General features: G+C 50.7%; 1 protein-coding gene across 1 annotated transcript in view; it reads left to right on the top strand.

Moving 5' to 3' along the window:
* Positions 1 to 4,583: 4,583 nt before the first annotated feature.
* Wscd1 (WSC domain containing 1) overlaps positions 4,584 to 19,174 on the top strand; it is a 32,297-nt gene continuing 17,706 nt past the window's right edge. The window contains exons 1-4 of the mRNA XM_059269489.1: positions 4,584 to 5,257; positions 11,808 to 11,922; positions 13,693 to 13,877; positions 17,569 to 17,690. Coding sequence (XP_059125472.1) covers positions 4,840 to 5,257; positions 11,808 to 11,922; positions 13,693 to 13,877; positions 17,569 to 17,690 — 840 coding nt within the window. The 5' untranslated portion in view covers positions 4,584 to 4,839. The remainder of the gene's footprint in view (positions 5,258 to 11,807; positions 11,923 to 13,692; positions 13,878 to 17,568; positions 17,691 to 19,174) is intronic.

Here is a 19,174-nt window from a genome sequence, read left to right on the forward strand (position 1 = left end):
GATGACAGGCATTAAGTAGGGCAGCAGAGGATGGAGAAGGAGAAATTAGAGGTGGGAGAACACTGGAGTCCAGCCTCGTTTACAGTTTTACTGAGGTCTCAAAGCATAGAGCCACTAGCTTCTGCTTGGCCAGGGACCTGAGGCTCTGAGCAGCTGGGGCATAGGTCCCCATCTTGACTGGGGAACAGCTTGCTGGACCCTGAGCTTTGTCTTTAGATGCTGCCCGGTGTGCACACAGCTTTGAGTCACCCTTTCTTGGTGATCACAGTGACTAAGATCCATGGGGGGTGGGGGGCGCGCTGGTCGTTTGTTCTCCCACTCATGCTCCTCTCTAGCCAGAAGGTAGAAGGGAGGTGGAGTCACATGACTGAACCCCGGGGGCCAGCACTGACTGACCTTGGTGATGCTCTCCTCTCCCTGTCTTTTCCCTTGCTCTTTCTGCTGCCACTCCTAGGGCTCCAACCCCAACCTGGCCCACAGGTAGGTGCCACCTGCTCCCTTCCAGAGCCCAGGTTTCCTGAGTTCCCCTTGCTCTAGGAGTCAGATTTTCTTCCCTGGGACTCCTTGAAGCCTCTTGGTTCAATAGTCTCCTCTCCTTCCTGGGAAATCTCAGGGAATCCTTCCCTAAGCCCTAACATAATTCCAAGGATGTATAGAGCACTGAGCAAGGTGGCAGATGGGCATTTGTCCAACCTGGACGAGGCTCAAGTGGGGGCTCTCAACAGTCCCTCCTCACCCCGAGTACTCTGCGGGTTCCGGACAAGGAAAATCAACAATGAAGCAAGCCCTCCAGAAGATGTTGGAGACTTCTAGAAAAGGGGGAAGGGCTCAAAGGTGGCCTTCCAGCCTGCTCATGGCAGTGCCTGTTAGGTTTGTCTCTGGGAAGGCCAGAACAGGAGGAGCTTCTGCCTGGCATAGTTTCAAACCTATGACGGAGACACACTAAATTTCAAAGAATACATCTTGCCACGTGCAGAGCCAGAACTCAAGTGAGGAACTCAAGGGGACAGGGAGCTTATTGGCCACACGCTCCAGGAACAGATGGCCTGGGTATGAATACTGACTCAGATCATCTAGGCAGGTATGGGGACAGTTCTCAACTGACGGGAAGCAGGCCTTCTGCCTCCCGTGAGGCTCGGGGCTCATGAGGTGCATAGGCCATCTAATCTATTTATTCACACTGCAGGAGCTTAATAAACGGTGTCACTGAAAATTAAGCAGTTGCCAACAGCAGTCAGATCAACTTCAAGCAAGGGGAAGTTGTTGGACCTGTCCTGGGAGTAGGAGGCCAGGAGGGAAGGAGACAGTTTCCCAGGAACACCTGCTCTGGGCGCCTCCATCAGCTCCTGTGCACCTCTTTGGTACTCAGAACCAGTGTGTGCCACAGTCTAGGCAACTGGAGTATGGATCTACAACCATACCCACTCACCCATTCACAGACAAAGAGCCTGAGGTCCTGCCCTGGGATTGGGTTTGCTCTAATAAAGGTCTGCTGGTAGATCATTGGTTGACAGCAGGTCAACCAATGGCCTCCCAGGTCCGGTATAGATGAAAAATGGCCAGCGTCCTGCCAGGTCTCATCTGGCTCTGCTGTCTACACTGCTAAACTTGTCTGTCTGTGAGCTCTATGAGTGTTGCAAGTCCCAGCTTGGCCACTCTTGAGTTAACATGTTCTTGCCGTTACTACTCAACTAGCTGTATGCTGGGATCTGGGGATATGGAGATAGGCCAGGACCTGGAGGAGCCTCATCAGCCTGACAGATAAGTGGGGGTGCACACTAGCAAATGCAGTTTTGGTGGTAAAATATGGTGGAAGATCAGGACAGGGCAAGTTTCTAGTGCTTTTATTATGCCCACCCTCATTCAGGGCTCTGGTCTGGGAATCAGCTTTGCCATTTTAAGACTTGAGAATAAAAGCCTGTTTCTGGGACCCTGGGCTATGGAACTCTGGCCTACATGTGGCTGTCGACACCAACCTACATTACATAGACCACTCCAGGAACTAGTCTAGGCGGCTCTAGGAGGACTTGCAAGGTCTTGGAGAGCTTGAGTGAGTTGGAATCCTGGTGGGTTCATACTGAAATCGCTCCCCTACACCCCACTCTACTTGTCTCATATATGCAGATCCTATCTGTAACATAAGATGGAAGTCCCAGCATACCATGGGTGCAGGGGTGGGGGACATCCCCCACATGTCTGTTCCATCTCACCATTTCCACAGCAAATAGGCCACCTTATGCCTGCTATTTTAGTGTTCAGGATTTTACACCAGTGGGATCCTAACTTTCTGCATCCAGAACTCTTCTGCAAACATACCTGGAAACTTTCTTAAAGCACACAAAAGATCCAACATACAGGTATTTAGGTGTTCTTGATAATCCATGTGCATCTTACACCTCAGCTCTGTGGTGCTGAGACCTCTGGTTGCCCACATGATGCTCAGCCTCTCTCCAGTTCAGGCTTCCTCCCAGCTACGGATGAATGGAGTTTGAAGTTTGGCTGCTCTCAGACCCCTCAGGAGCAGGCTTCTCCTGTCCACTTAGCCACCCTTTCATTCATAAGAAGAAGAAAAAAAGTTTTTACAGGCAAAGACTACTGAGGTGTCACTTTGTACCAAGCTTTATGCTGGGGGACAGTGACAAAAGTAAATAGGGGATGCCATCTACTAGGGTTGATCAGAGTCCTTTGGGGATGATTGAAAAGTGGATGGACAATGCTAATTTCACCGAAGTGGTGCATGCTGGTGTGAACTCAAAACAGGCTGTTGGGAACTAAGGAGTCTATCTGTCTCTGTGGGTGAATGTGATGGGGAAAAGCTTGGAAGTGACCTTTATGCTAAGCCCGGGGGGTCATACAAAGATTTCACCAGGCAGAGGGAGGAAATAGGGGCTGACATGCTATGATTGTAGGAGGCTCTTCTGCAATCATAATGCATGTATGTGCCTGCATGGCGGAGACACTGAGGCCTAGAGAATGGGCCACGATGGGCTGGATCACAAGGAGACCTTGTGTGCCATGCTAAGGAGCTTGCAGTTTATCCCCAAGCTCTGGGGAGCTATTGAAAAAAGGTTTTTAAGCAGGGGAACACCAGCCATGATCAGATTCGCGTGTTAAGGAGGCTCACCCAGGCAGCCTGTGCACTGTGGATTGAAGGAGCCCAGGCTGGGGGCAGACAGATCAGTCCGGATTTCATGGGATTTTCTCTGTGGTTTTACAAATCTGAGGCTGGCAGGGGTGGGTCTGGCGACACACCAGCTTAGAAAGGGAAGGCTCGGAGACCATCTGCAAAGGCTTCCCCGCTCAGCTGGATTCCACCATCATTTGCTGATGAGGACCTGTGTTTCCCATACCTCTGTCATCCCGGGGGCTCTCAGAACTTAATCCGGAAGGCGCAGGCTGGTCTGGGCCCCTTTGGATGCTCTCCTGGGCCCCCAGCCTCCTTGCAGCCTGGAATGCTGGGCCTCAGAGCCAAAACATTGTCTTTCTTCTCACACCCAGCAGGCCGTGTCTGTGCACAGAACAGCCATTGAAGCGCTGTCCTCGCCATGTTAGTTACGGCCAGCGGCTTAGTCATGGTTCCAGGGTCTTTTCTTCTGGGACAAGCCTGTCCTTGTGCTCAGGGCCCTTCTCACACAGCAGCCCAACTCGTGGCAGCTGCGGAGCCCCCCACCAACCCTAATAGCCACTTTAGAGACGCCGCCAATGGGAACCACAGCTTAACATGAACACTATGGCCCGGGCAGCGATGAGCACCATGCGAGCTTGCCTGGCAGACCTTCCCTCCTCCACATCAGCTTCTCCAGCCTCTTGGTGCTACCCTGTCCTTTGGCACCCTAGCAAAGAGTCCACCAAAATCCCCTCCCTCCCTCGGGCCTCTGTCTTAGTGGGAGTCAATGACCAACCTCTGTAGAAGCTGCTCCCAGAATACAGATCACAGCGTCACTGCATCACAGGAGGCAGGTCACTGGGTGTATTTGTTCAGTCCCTTCAGTGTACACCTGCCTGTGTGGGGCACACTCATGTTCTAGTCAAGCTGTGTTTCAGGCTGGGCTGTGTAGCTGTTGAGAGCACAGATCTGGAGAGAGACTTTGGAGTGTTGGCTCTTGTGCTCACCAGCTGTGTGGCTTCAGGACATGACTTTTCCTTTGTTTTTCTCATCTGTATAATGGGGGACATTCCAGCATCTAGCTCACTCGATTGGGGAGAGTTAAATGAGATACTGCGTAACTCACTGAGCCGAGTGCCTGGAACTACTGCGGACTCAATGAAGGCCATGGTTGCTTGCCTTCTTCCTACTTAGTGCTATTGTCCTTACTGGACCTTCCTTGCCACTGTCCAAAACAGTATCGCCCTCAGGTCGCAAATGAGGAAGCTGAAGCCCAGAGAGGTTCAGCAGCTTCCCCTGTGTCACACAGCTGGCCAGCAGAGGAGCTGGGATCCGAACATTCTGTCCAGCGTTCCTGACACCTAGCTCACCCCTTTGTTAAATCAGTCATAGGTCTGGGGACTACCCTGACTCAGGAAGGGGATGGTGGATCCTATTGCGTCTTAATGTTATTTCTCCACTTTCCTAGGTTCCTGAGACTGACAAGGGCCAGGAGAGCTGAGGGATGGGGGAGATGGTGACCCTTGAGCAGAAGCTACCAACATGGGGATTGTGGCTGCTGGAGAAAAGTGATGGTGACATCTGAAACCCACCGGGACAGCAGCGCAAAAGTGAGCTGACAGGTTCAAGAGCCAGGATGCTGGGATGACCCCTCTGGAGGCCCTGGCGTCCCTCCTGCCCAGGTGCTAGGAGCCGTCCCCAGGCTCCAGCCGGGAGCCCTGCTGCCCAGGGGCATGGCCAAACCTTTCTTCAGACTCCAGAAGTTTCTCCGCAGAACACAGTTCCTGCTACTCTTCCTCACAGCCGCCTACCTGATGACCGGCAGCCTGCTGCTCCTGCAGAGGGCCAGAGTGGCCCTCCCACAGGCCCTTCGGCCTCCTAGCAGCCTACAGGCCTTGCCAGTGGCCACTGTGGCATTGGGGGTGGGCCTTCTGGATGGCAGAAGCCTTCATGAGCCCCACAGTAGCCCTGACCTAATACTTGATGTGGACACACTAAGGAGTCCTCTGGCCCGACTGCCACCTGGAATCCGCTGGCCCCGGAGGAACCGCAGCTCACTGAGGAGACGCTGGCTCCACCATCTCACCAGTGACCCCCAGGGGCCACCCACCCTGGGCCCTGAGGCCCCTGGACCAGCAAGCCGCAGCCAAGGTAGGTACTCTGCTGCTGCCAAGAACCCTGCTCACGGTTCCATTGATGGCCCCTTTTCTCAGCCCTGTGGCAGCTGAGGGGTGTGATACTGTCACCTAGAGCTCAGACTTGGATCCTGATTCGGCCACGTCTTGCTGGGTGACCTTGTTTATGTCACTGGTTTCTGGGTCCTCTCAGGTAGAGATAGAGACATTGACTCCAACGTTATTGTATAGATGTATTAGGGTGGCCTGGAGCAGTGTATCACAAGGTGTCAAGGGTGGTCTCAGAGCAGGAGCATCTGGTCTGAGACCAGCACAGCCTCAGGTTCTCATACATCAAACGAAGCAGAATCTCCTACTTTGGTTGCCACCAGAAATCCCCTTACCCATGCTCCAGACCAGTGGTTCTCAACCTTCCTAATGCTGCAACCCTTTAGTACAGTTCCTCAAGTTGTAGTGACCCCCAACCACAAAATTATTTTTGTTGCTACTTCATACCTGTAATTTTGCTACTGCTATGAATTGTGATGTAAATGTCTGATATACAGGATATCTGATATTTGACCCCTTGGAGGGGGTCACTACCCACAGGTTGAGAACTGCTGTTCTAGGTCACCCTGGTGCACTCCTAAGCCAAGAGCCACTTGTCAAGGGTACCTCACGAATTACTTGGCCTTCTAACTGGAAGCTGTTATTACTTTCGTAAAAGTAGCTCCTCATCTGTACAGTGTCACTCTTCTGTGAAGCCACTGTGTCTGGCACTATTATTTCCCCAATTCACAGTGAAGACACTGAGTCATGGGAAAGCTGAGTGAATGGCCAAGGTCATTCTCATAGTTTGAGGTCTCTTGAAGCTAGACCCAAAGCCAGAACTCAAATGTAGAATAGATCTGGGCCGTGACCTCAGGAAACCCCAGCTGGGGAGTGGCAGGGAGACCAGGAAGGAAGGCAGCCAGGAGAGGTGTGCCATGGAGCAGGAGCAGGCTGATGGAGCCTGCTTGAGCTTGGAGGGGACTGGAGACAAAGCAGGACACACATCTCAGGGCAGCCTGGAAGTGGCCGGTGATTGGGATCGGCCTTCACACTGCTGTAAGCCCCAAGTTAAGATGGTCCACTCTGACCTGGTGCTCTTTGCACTGAGATCTGCGGATTCTCTGTACAGGGCCCAGGAAACATGCTGGGTGTCTGGGGAGCATATATAGTAAGTGCTGAAATGGTGCCTGAATGAAACTGAGCTCAGTCAGCTCTGATCATCCTGTTACTACCTCATTTGGTCCTCTACCCTAAGTCACCAGGTATTCCTGTCCCTAAAATAAAGTTCATAGATTGCTAAATATAGATGTTTGAGCATAGTTTATACAGTACCTAGCATAAGGAATAAGCATAGTGCATGGAGTACTTAGCATGGAGTACTAAGCACAGCACATAGAGTATTAAGCATAGAATACACGGTTCTTAGCCTAGAGCGCTAAGTGGAAGACTGTAGGAGGAGATAAGGCAAGTGGGGCATCAGGCCAAGGGGAGGGCAGGCATAAGAGAAAGTGCCAGGCCTAACATTTGGGATGGATGATGGATGGATGAATCTATTTTGTGTTGCTGAAACTCAGATCCTAGGCCATAGGATACTAGGCACACACTGCACTGTTGAGTCACACCCCCAGCCCTTGATTTATTCTGAGGATGGTAAGGTTCCAGAGACATGAAAGGAGCCCCAGCTTTTCTTCCTTGGGGAGATGGCTCAGTGGGCCCAACCAAGTGAAGACTAGAAGGCTGTGGGTTCTTGTCTCCAGGGAAGGATGTTTTTCAGACATCATCCAGCCAGTGTTCATCACAGTGGGCTCTTTAGCATAGCGTTCATGTAAGAGGAGACGGAGGGACCGGTGGTCCAGCTCATTTTATGTATGTGTGCCTTCTCTAATCTCTCCAATGTACCAAGAAACTGGGTCTCTCTGCAGGCATTACCAGGGCAATTAATTTAGACTAAAGTGCAAATGACCGGGAGAGGGCCCCATGGGTTTCTTGAGAGGAAGTTTTGTGAAGTATATACTTGCTGAAGACAGAACTGAGTTCATCTCTTGCTATTGCCACTTCATGGCTCTGTGACCTTCAACAAATTGACCTGGAGTCCTCCCTTCATTTCTTTCCAACCTCATTTATGGAAGACCTACTGCGTTAGTCCCCATATGTGTTTTGCATTGGGCTCTTGAGTGCTCTGTCTGGGGTGGAGTCAGCTGTGTGTGCAAATAATCGCTACACAGACTTACTGAAAGATGATTAAGGCATGGCATGGGGCTTGAGGCCGAGCAGACATTTTATAACCGCTCTGCCCAGAAGGAAACTAACGGCGGCCCGGCAGTCTGGTTCTGGCCATAGATATGTCCAAGAGAACCATTTAGTTACCCCCAAAGACACAGTAGTGATGGAAGGGCTCCCATAAAAGCAGGAGAGATCGCAGTTAGATGTAAGCAAGACAGTGATCAAATGCTATCCGACAATATGGTTTTGGGTGTGACTAAAGATGGCATACCTCCTTATCTGTTGATAGTCCCTGTCCCTGACCTCTGGAGTGCCCCCGTTTCCAAACAGAGAAAGGGTTAACTCTGGCCACACCAGGGTACAGTGTGGCATCCAAGGTCCAGTCCCAGGGCTTGACAGTGAGGACCCAGAATGCTTAATAGACACCATCACTCCATGGGTGATTAAATATTCTGAATCTTCTGCAAGATTTTAAAGATAAAGTTGGTCTCCCTGCAGACTCAAAATGACACTTGCTCAGGGAGGTGTGGTGACATGATGGGAGTCTTCAGAGAACACAGAGGGAGGCAGAATGCTCTCCTGGGAGCCCCTGCCCCTGCCTCTGATAGGACTCCCTGTATGGCCAAGCAGGTCTCCTTGGTCTAAAGAGTGGCCCACAGTGTAGCCCTCGGCCAGCTGCTGGGGCTGCAGACAAAGCAAGCATCTCTTTGCAGCCTGGGCATCCCGCCATCCCCTGAAAGGGATCCTGCAAGCCACGGAAGCTGCAGGAGTCTCCATCAATCACTGAGCATTTCATTATACCTTGGACAACATCCATAATGGAATAAAATGTCAGTAAGTTTACTAGGGGAAAAATAGTAACTTCTCCATAGCCAGTTTGTTTTTTATTGATAGTAATTTCCAAAGACATTCCAATATCTCCAAAGCCATCGTTAATAGCCTCACGACTTGTCCATTCCGATGTGCAAATGAACAGATGCAGAGTCACAGGCGGTAATGCATCGCCTTCGTTTCAGCCCAAAGTCATAAATCCACCTCGGGATCGTCCCAGCGCATCCCTCGAAAGTTCTTGCTTTTCTGCACATTCTTGCCTCTGTCAGGGATTTTAGAAAAGCCGTTTGTTATATTAAGTGACAAAGGGCTCCTTTGCTCCCCCACAACCCAGAGGGGCCATCTGTGTCTCAGGCCCTGGCTTCACCCCAAGGCAGGGCTGCTGGGCAGAGAGGCAGTGGGTGGGTGGGGGCTTCCTCTGCGTGTTGGTCAGACACCGAGTCCAGCGGCTCAGTCCTCAGCCACTTCTACTTTCAGAACGCCAGCCTGGCTGTAGAAACCATTGCTTTCCTCTCTTCTACTAATGTGCTAATTATTCAGCTAATATTTACTGATCCATTGTCCCACTAGGTCCCAGGTTAGGGTATAGGATCAGAATAATAATAGATGTTATTTATTTGAACATCTGTTATGTATGGAGCATCATTTTGCATAGATGTCCATCTGTCATCTTGTTTAATTTAATCTTCAAAGAGCCTACTGATGTAAGCAGTGTTCTCGCCACTTTAACAACGAAGAATGTGAGTTCCAGGGAAGTCATTGAGAAGTCTTTATTATTCAAAATGAACTATTAGAAATAAAATAGTCACTCCTGGGTACCTGACACTCCGAGGCTTGTGTTAGACACTGGACATGTGTTATCTTGTGGAATTCTCTCCACCAGCTTCTGGAATTGGTACCATGTCCCAGTTTTGTAGATAGGGAACCTACATCTTAGAGAGGGGGTACTGCACATCCTGGGTCACACAGCCCTGTCCTGGCGGGGCAGGAGTTCAAACCTCCACCATTCCATTCTCAGAAACATGGATGCACCATTTCAACATCAGCAAGTCTTGGCCCCGGGTGCCTTTTGAGCTTTTGTGCCTCAGTTTCAGCTACAGAACTTGTGTTTGGAATGTTTAATTGAAAGCTGCAATGGACGTTTTCTTCTGTGCCAGCTAACACATTGGAAGTTTCTCAGACACTGCGAAGTAGACAAGCAGAGAATAATTCATGCCTGCTGCTGCTCTGGGTGGGTGTTTTCTGCAGCCATATATGATGAATTTGGGGATCCCTGCGGCTCACGAGAGGGAGAGGGAGAGGGAGAGGGAGAGGGAGAGGGAGAGGGAGAGGGAGAGGGAGAGGGAGAGGGAGAGGGAGAGGGAGAGGGAGAGGAGAGAGAGAGAGAGAGAGAGAGAGAGAGAGAGAGAGAGAGAGAGAGAGAGAGAGAGAGAGAGAAAGTTTACCGGGATTCATACCAGGGAAATAGCCCTCACCAGGGAGTAGGTGCCTGTGGTTGGCATGCTGGGTGTGGCCACATGTGTTGATGCCCAACCCTCCATGGAGGTGGCCTCAGGAGGCATGAAATTTAGAAGGGGCCATATTGAAGAAGGTGGCTGTTGGCTTCCCCTTCCTGGCATCTTCTGAGCTGAGATTCCCTGGAGCCCTGGATGGTGAAAGTGCAGCCTCCTGATCTTGTGGCTGTCATCTGCTGTGGGAGTTTAGGCCCCTGGAACTTAGAGCCAGGTGTGGTCAGCTGGGCCACCCTTCTTGTTCCAGGGCTCCTCTGCGTTACACCTGAGGCCTTGGGACTACCAGTATGGTCTGTTGGAACTGTGACCCACTGTTTCCAGTTAGGTGACAGGACTGGCATTGTGCCTAACTCTGGTGAGTCACTTGGGGTAAAGATGCTGTCCCTACCCTCTTAGAAGCTTCAGGTTTAGATTTTTAACGTCAAGTTAATGACTAGGACTTGGCTGACAATCCCAGTCATTAATTTGCCTGTATTTTTAAGGCAACATCTTTGAGTCCTGAGATTCTATGGCGAGCTGGAGTGACAAGGGAAGGATCCTGGCCTTAGGATAGGTGAGAAGTTCTGGCTAGATGGGAGAGGGGAACTGGTCTAGAGCAAAGATGGGCATACATCTACCTGACAGTTGGAGAAACAGAGCTATGCCTTTACTGTGGCGGCACTCAAAGACTGAAGAGCCCCTCCCTGCTTCAAGAATGAATGGGCATGGAGCCCTTCCCCACACTGCTCAGCAGAAGCCACCATTCCTTGGGAGGGACCATGACCTCCCTCTTCTCTGGCCAGCCCTGTGAAGCCACGAGGCTGCTAGGAAGCCTGACCCGTGTTTCTGGTGCACACTCCAGGTGACATTTCAGAGGTCCAGAGCAGCAGGACACACACACTCTCAGGCTGTGTGCAGCATCAGTGCAGGTGTCCTAGCCAGTCCCCAACATAGCAGTTGTGGATGTGCCTTCCCAGTTTGGGGACCATGCAAGAGTGTGTTTGCAAATTCCCAAATGCCATTTCTTCAAAACACTGTGATGCATGTGACATTTACATGCCTGGGGCTGCACTTGCATTCTCCAGGTTTCTCTGCAAGTCTGGGAAGCATCTTCTTCCTGTCAGTGACAGGGCAGGGCTATCAGCAACTCCCACCAGCGTGTGGATGCTTGGGTCTATAGTGCCACTACCCTATGGAATCATCCTCGTGTCCCTGACTGGGGAAGTGCATGAGGGTATGCCAGAGGGCTCCACAGTCACTTGGTTACATCAGTTCCTACAGGGACTCCTGTCTCAAAACTGACAGACTGTTTATATATGCTAGCAACACCCTGCAGATTGGTTGTTTTAAAGAGGCCCCTGCTTATGAGAAGTCTTAGGTTAACTAATTCTAGACTTCCCCTGGATCCTGTCCTCCCTCTGGTTCATGCGAATGTGGTAGAAGTGTGTCTTGGGACCGCAGTAGAGACAGAGGGCCTCTCTGAACCTGGGAAGGGAAGAGAGAGTAAGGCCATTAAACCATCAATGTTTATAAGGACACAAGTGTATAAAAATGCCAGCTATCCTGATTTGATCATGGCACACATATATTGAGTCATCACACTGTAGCCCATCAATATATACAATTAATAATATATGCATATGTATTTTAAACTCAGATCCAAGCTCAGAGAAGAGGAGTGATGGAGAAAAGCTGCAGTCAGGCTGGCTCCAGGTTCCTGGAACTGCCGTTTGGTGCACAGTAGGCCATTAACTGAGTACATAGTAGGCCATTAGCTGAGCCAAGGAGCAGAAAGCTGCCCACTTGCCCATTTGGCTCTTGTGCTGAGGGGAAGTTGAAGAGCAGCTTTTATCCCCTCTACTCTCTAGAGAAGCGTATGGGCCAGGGCTGGTGATCCCTCTTTTTCCTCACTGGTTGCAGGCAGGCAGACTTTCCCGGGATGAGGGCCCGAGCTCCTGGGCCTATGATCTCAGTTATGCTCCCTCTTTACAGGCACTTACCTGGGATGCTTCAGTGAGGAGGGCCAGGAGAGAACTCTGAAGGGGGCAGTGTTTTATGACTTGAGAAAGATGACCGTGTCCCACTGCCAGGATGCCTGTGCTGAGCGGTGAGTGTTGAGCTGGGCTGTTGACTGCACCGGGTCAAGGTTAGAAGACAGTCTCAGAACCAAGGGACATCATGGTTGCTGGTTAGCTGTCCTGATGTCATTACACCTCCATTCATCAGACTCTAATCTCCAGGAGAAAGTTTGTCAGCGTATGACCAAGGTGCTGGGAAGTATCTGGAGACTGGGCTTCTATTCCTGCTATGCTAGGGACTCTCCCTGTGAAACCATGGGAGTTCTTTGAATAGGCTATAGAAGAGGGTGAGGACCCATCAAAAACTTACTCAAGTCCCTGGCCTCAGTTTATTCACCTGTTTAAAAAGTAAAATAAAGGGATGTGGAGGACCAGTTCAGCAGTTAGAAAAAAAAAAACAAAACATTTCTACTTGCGTTTACAACAAAATTTGCTTTGGCAGATACCTCCAGCTTTCCTTGCAGCCAGCAGACATGCCTCATGTGCCGGGGAGTGGCCCCTGCCACCAGGACAGTCACAGCTCACCGTGCGTGCATGTTCACGTCAGAGGACAGGCAGAGCGGCGTGAACATGCAGCACTCTCCACCTATTTCCATCACCTTAGATTCTTTTACACTTTTCTCTAAGTCCCACCCCACTCTTCTAGGTAGTCATGAATTATCCCCCACTTTATACCTAGAGAAAGCAAAGACAGAACCCACCTTCCCGCACGCTTCATAGCTCAGAGAAAGGTGAGTCTCAACATGAGGACGCCAATGTCTCATTTCAGTCTCTTCATATTCAAGGAAACCGAGACTCACAGGGAGCAAGTGACAGCGTCTCCCATCTCTTAAGCAGCCAAATGGGACTTCATCATTTTGGAGTTTTCATTCTGGGCTTTTCACCCCAGGAAGGGAGAGCGGATACATGGTCCACTTTCTATAGCTGTGGCCCTGTGAGACACTCTATAGGTTCTCTTTCTCTATCTTGCTGCAGTGGGGCCTGTAGGTAAGGAGGAGGGGGCTGGGCAGCAGGGCCCTGGAGCATCGCCTGTTGCGTAGGCTTCAGGCCAGTGCTGTGCTGGTGCTGGACACACTTGAATCTCCACCTGTGAGCCTGTGATTAGGCAGCTTAAGATCATCCATTGACTGTTTACACCACAGCAATTAGCAAACACTAGACACCAGGGCTCTGCACATTTACTGAGAACCACATTCCTACACATCGCTGATGTAATAATCCCTTGTAACTGGAGACCATAGATGACACTGAAGTTCAGTCCCAAAGCTGACAAGACAGATCAATGGGGCTTAATAGTTTGTTCCAAAGAAAACGTTATTCCCTGTACTTAGATGACATTTAATTCTGGATGGAGCCTGATTCCAAAGGCTAGTGGGTTCTCAACCTTCGTAATTCCGCAACCCTTTAATGCAGTTCCTCATGTTGTGGTAACCCCCAACCATAAAATTATTTCATTGTTAATTCATAACTGCAATTTTGCTACTGCTATGAATTATAATATAAATATCTGATAACTGTAATTTTGCTACTGCTATGAATTATAATGTAAATATCTGATATGCAGGATCCCTGGGAAAGAGTCATTTGACCCTCAAAGGGGCCGGGACCCACAAGTTGAGAACCACTGCCCTAAGCCATGCTGATGGCCATGCCCCTGCCTACTCACCCAGACTTCATCGCAGCTTCAAGTCCATCCCTAAGACCCAGCTGCCATCACCTGACTCTGTCCTTTCGTAGCTTGGACTCCAGCCTTAGCTCTTGGCCCAGCTTGGATTCACTCACACTCTGTGTCCCTGCAGGTCCTATGTCTATGCCGGCTTGGAGGCTGGTGCAGAGTGCTACTGTGGGAACCGGCTCCCAGTCACACGTGTCAGCCTGAAGGAGTGTAACCAGGAGTGCAAGGGGGAGAAGGGGACCGTTTGCGGGTCTGTTCGTCGGCTCTCCGTGTACAGCGTGGGACTGCAGCAGCCGGGTTCCAGGAAGCGTGAGTGTGCCAGCCTCATCCCAAGCTTTACATGTTACCCATATCCTGCTCACCCTACCCACAGCCCATAGGCCAGAATTTGAGCACCCTTCCCTGTCACCTGCATCTGACTGGGTCCTGTCATGCTACAGACAGAGAGTAAGGGCTGTCAAAAACTGTAACAGCCTGGGTTCCTGACTAGGCACACTTTCCCTTGTCCCTTGCAGAAGAAGCTGACTAGGAAGCCTAGGCTTGCTATGTGGCCACAAATGGCTCATTTTCTTCACTGGGTTTAAGTCTGTTCTCTAACCTCTCTGGATAGAGCTAGGTCTCTAGCACTAGGGTGGTGGACTTGAGGGGCTGAAACTAGTTTAAGGAGATAAAGTAAGACTTGAGAATGTGTAGCTACAGCTCCACATTTGTGTGTGTTTGGGAGGTCAACTTTATACCACCTACCTGGCCCTGCAAACTCTAGCATAAAAGTTGGTTCTGGAGGTTTTTTTGTTTTTTGTTTTTTTTTTTTTTTTTTTTTGTGAGGATCTTGGAGGAGCAAGTACAAAATCTGTCTCTGGAGAGGTATGCCAATAAATCTAGACATCAAGGGTTCCCATAGCAAAGATGAGCATACAATTCAAAATTATCCAGCTTGAAAAGAAATAGCCCAGCCCAGAGGACCATGGTGGGCCACAGCCACTGTGCATAGGGTCAAAGTACAGGAAGAGTGACTCCTTCCTGGCTGCTAAAGATGTTCAGGTGCTTCCTGCATCCGACAGATGTGCCTGGCAGCCAAGGGGTCTAGATAGGAGGCGGTGGCTTGGAATGAAGACGCTGACAATATATATGAGCTCAAGGATTTACTAATGAGTACATTAACTCAACAGAAACCCACTGACACCCAGTATGTGCCAGATGTGAGGTTTACCTCGTCCCTTGGACTCCTGCCTAGGCTCTCTGAGGACTAGACTGGCCTATGCTCGCTTCTTGGATCTTTTATTTCTTTGGCCTTAGATGATTAGCCTGATCCCTGACCTCTTACTCCTGAGTCCCAGTGGGATCAGGCCTGAGGTGGACTGTGGGCCACCCTACCGGCTTCCAGCTCAATCACTGACTTAGAGACAGCTGTTTTGCTTCTGCTTCCGATTGGCTGAGGGACAGATGGTCCAGAGGCCGGCCTCTGATCTTGAGTGGGCCAGAGATGCTGTCCTGGTTCGTGTTGGCAGTGGTGTCAATGCCGTTTCTGCAGCCAGCTGTGTGGCTGACCTCTGCATTCTGCTCCACTCCCCAGAAGCTATGCTAACAGGCTGTCAGAGGTGATCAGGTGACCACCCTTTGTAAATTGCAGCTTGCGGCTGCTAGGACATACTCACAAGTATGCCCTTGCCTTCAAGTTGGGATCAGGCTCAGTCCTGACACTTCATCAGTGTCTTCCCTTGACAATGCTCTTCTGCCCTGCATGGTCCCAGGGCTCTCATCTGGGGATAAAGAGTGAGGGCTGTAGAACAGTCTACACTTAATGGCATTATCCACAGTCACATCAGTGCTATGCACAGACCATTTCTGTGACCACCTAAGCCACGTGGGTTGCTTCCCTGTTGTAGATCATGCTGAACCTCGCCACCCACCCCATTCCATACTTCATTTCATTCATTCACTCACCCAGCACTGTAGTTGAAAGTTTTTTTTTCCCCAGTCCTGCCCAGTCCCACAGCTGCTCAGACCCAAGTAAACACATAGAGGCTTATATCAATTACAAATTGCATGGCCATGGCCTATGGCTCAATTTTCTTGCTAGCTAGCTCTTATAGCTAGACTCAGCCCATTTCTTTCTTTTTCTTTTTTTTTTTTTTTTGGTTTTTCGAGACAGGGTTTCTCTGTGTAGCTTTGCGCCTTTCCTGGAACTCACTTTGGAGACCAGGCTGGCCTCAAACTCACAGAGATCCACCTGGCTCTGCCTCCCGAGTGCTGGGATTAAAGGCGTGTGCCACCACCGCCCGGCTATTTCTATTACTCTATATGTCACCACGTGTTCTGTGGCTTTATCTGTGTGCCACTACATGCTGCTTCCTGGATGGTGGGATGGCATCTCCTCTGCCTCTCCTTTCTTCTTCCTGTCTCTCTCCTGGATTTCCTGCCTGCCTCTAAGCTGCCTTGCTACAGGCCAGACAGCTTTTTTTATCAACCAATCAGAGCAACACATATTCACAGCGTACAGAAAAACATTCCACAGCACAGCACCCTTTGGCATCTCCTGTGTTTCCATGTTGAGCTGGTTGCAGGGAGCCAAGGGAACCAAACACAGCCTCCTTCTGGGAGCTCCATTCTAGAGTCTCATGACCCCTCATTGTTCCCCAACCCTCCATGGCCTGGACTCCCTGGAATACTGATTACTCTCCTCCTGTGCTTTGCCTGCCTCAGTGATTCCCCTTTCCCTTACGCCCCTCCGCCTGTATCCTCAATGTCTGTCCCATGCCAGTGATTGAGCGCTGTGGTCTGAGCTAAGTCTTTGTTCTTTATGGCCTGGCCTTGCCACGGGATGGCACAGAGTCTTGTGGACAGTACATGTCATTGGCCTTGGCCATTGAACCACAGTCCTGAGCAGGGGTGTGTGTGTGTGAGGGGATGCAGCTGTCAGGAGCTGGCATTGGGACACATAGTGACTCCATAACAGTCCTCAGAGCTTAGAGGATGTCAGTGAGGAAGAGCCCTTGAGTCTGTGACACAGGGCTAGTCATAGGCCGGACAGCCCAGGTCCTGAGGATCGGAAGCCAGCCATTTTCTCTGCAACAGGTGGCCTTCCTAGCTCTGTGCACTGATTCCCAGACCCTTGGTTCTGTGGTCAATCAGGTTGGGCTTCCTGGTCCAGAACTTGGCGTGACTTAACAGTTTATAACGAAAAATTCCTGCCCCAAGTGAAGCTGGTGAGAGTTTGTGCTGCTGGCTGGGAGATGTGACAGGTAGAGCAAGCTTAAGGACAGACGTCAAGTCTCAGGAGACCTTATATGAAGAGGAGTGCGGGATGGGAATCAGATGCCAACTCAAGAAACTTATCCTCAAGCAGTTGGTGCTGGAACATTCCAGAAGGTTTGCTCGGTACCAAGGGAACCAGAAAGCGAGCTGAGCTTTTCCACCAGAAGGTTGAAGAACAGCTTGGCAAGAAAATTCCTTTTTGACATGGAATTGAGGAATATTCCTAGAACCCAGGCGGGAGTTCAAGACCAGAGTGAGGACAGCCTTGTTAGGAAGCCCAGAAGTGCCTTCCTTGTCTGCCCCAGCACAGGAAGAGGCAATGGGCAGTCCAAATGCCCAAGTCCACTTATTTTTTCATGCAAATTCTCGGGAGTCATAGAACTTTCCAGACTATCAGCCTGCCAGATCACCTACTGTGGGGGCTAGCATGAAGTAAAATGCAAAATGAAGGAAAGAAAAAACAAACAGCTACCCAATCCCCTCACCTCTACCCCCACCCCTTGGATATGGCAGGAAAGGTGACCCCTTACCTCAGCATTACAGCCAGGTGACCTTTGTCCAAGACCCTGGGTGACCATGGTTTCCATAGTGGGTGTTTCTCAGGTGCTTGGCTCAACCCATCTAGACCCTTTACTCTCTCTCTCTTGTGACATCTGCCCCTCCTGAGTATATTCATGTAGATCTCAGGACCCAAAGCCAACCACAGACACCACTTCTCATCCAATCCCCATTTCCTTCCCTGCAGGGTGGACTGCCACCTTCCGAGGGTGCTTCCCACTGCCAGAGAACGTCACCCACACCTTCTCCTCCTCCCTGACACAGGCCAACGTGACTGTGGAGACATGCTCTGAATTTTGTTCCCAGAAAGTAAGAACTATTACCGTTATGTGATGCTTCGGTCATACCGTGTGCATGGTGGTCTTGAGAGCAGGGCAGGGCTCATGCTGGGCCAAACACATCCACTCTGACAGCCCAGGAGGGAGCCGAGGAGTAGAGGGAAGGGCCAGGCTGTATATCCGGTGTCACACAGGGAGTGTTGGATTGTTCACAAGTAACACCCTCTGTGATAAGAGGCTGGATAGGGAAGGCTGTAAAGCTGAAAAGAATGTGCCTGCATGCCTTTCTGCATGGAAGCTTCTGGCACAATTGTCATGTGTTAAATTGACCTTGTTTGGACTCAGAGATTCCCACTCAATCCTTAGGGACAGCTGATGGATTTTCCATTTTCTGTTCCGAGGGCTGTGACGGGCTGCAGGGGCCATGCCACAACCACTCCTGTGGTTCAGTCTAGGCTTTGGAGGGGAGTGGAACTCTGCTCGGGCTGATCTGTGCAAGGCACCAAAGCCACTGTCCCCACACTATGTACTTGCTCTGTGGCAGGATGAGGAGTGGGCAAAGGCAGGTGGGGACTGCAAAGTTTACAGTCAGGAGTGTATGAGGTGTGGTAGGGAGCCCTGTGTCCGTAGAGCACAGAGGTATTAGGCTGGGATTCAGCCATCTCACACTGTGGTGAATGCTGCATCTCTGTAAGTGATCCTAGGTGACAGCAGGCTGGGGGCTGGAGCTGATGCAGTTGTGTTGGGGCTCAGGAGCCTTGATGCTCTGTGGTACTTGACAGCACAGAAGAGCAGAGCTAAAGGGAAGAAAGGGCATTGCTTGTGATGATGGTGACCTTGACTATGAACAGGAACTGACCCTGGTCACACATACCATGCAAGGTACTAACTATTTCAAGCACTTTACCTGTGTTAACTCTTTCAGCCTGCCTGAGGCCTAATGGGATGGGTGTAGAGATGATCTGCATTTGGCAGGTGAGGAAACTGAGGCAGCTAAGGCAGAGCACTCGGGCTGTCTGCCCGTGCTCATGTAGCAGCACTGGTGGAGCCGGGACTGGACAGCTGCATGACTGACCCGTTGTGGGGGTTGGATGGAGCAGGAGCAGCCACAGTGAAGTGGCTGTGACATCCATCCTCTGTCTCACCCCCACCCCTGCAGCCCTGCAGGGTACTGCCCTCTTCCTGCTTCCTCAGCTCTCTGGAAAGGCTTCTCTTGCAAGGTGGAGAAAGAACAAAGCTTCTCTAGGCACTTTCCTCTCGCCTGAGGACAGTGTTGACGCACTTCCCCCGCTTTGTGCCACCAGCATTTTCAAAGGCACTGCCATCAGGACCCACAGGTCACAGAGCAGTCACCCTTGTTTATTGACTTGCAGGCGTCTGTTCTGGGAAATCACTTCTCATCATCACAGTGGGAACAGAACTCAGTGGGGACACCCACACCGCTGCCAGCTCTGCCTGGGGCTACAAGGAAATAATGTACCTGAAGTTTTGAGCCATTTCCCCATAAGGCCCTCC

Source organism: Peromyscus eremicus, chromosome 8a, assembly GCF_949786415.1.
Source record: "Peromyscus eremicus chromosome 8a, PerEre_H2_v1, whole genome shotgun sequence".
Classification (NCBI taxonomy): domain Eukaryota; kingdom Metazoa; phylum Chordata; class Mammalia; order Rodentia; family Cricetidae; genus Peromyscus; species Peromyscus eremicus.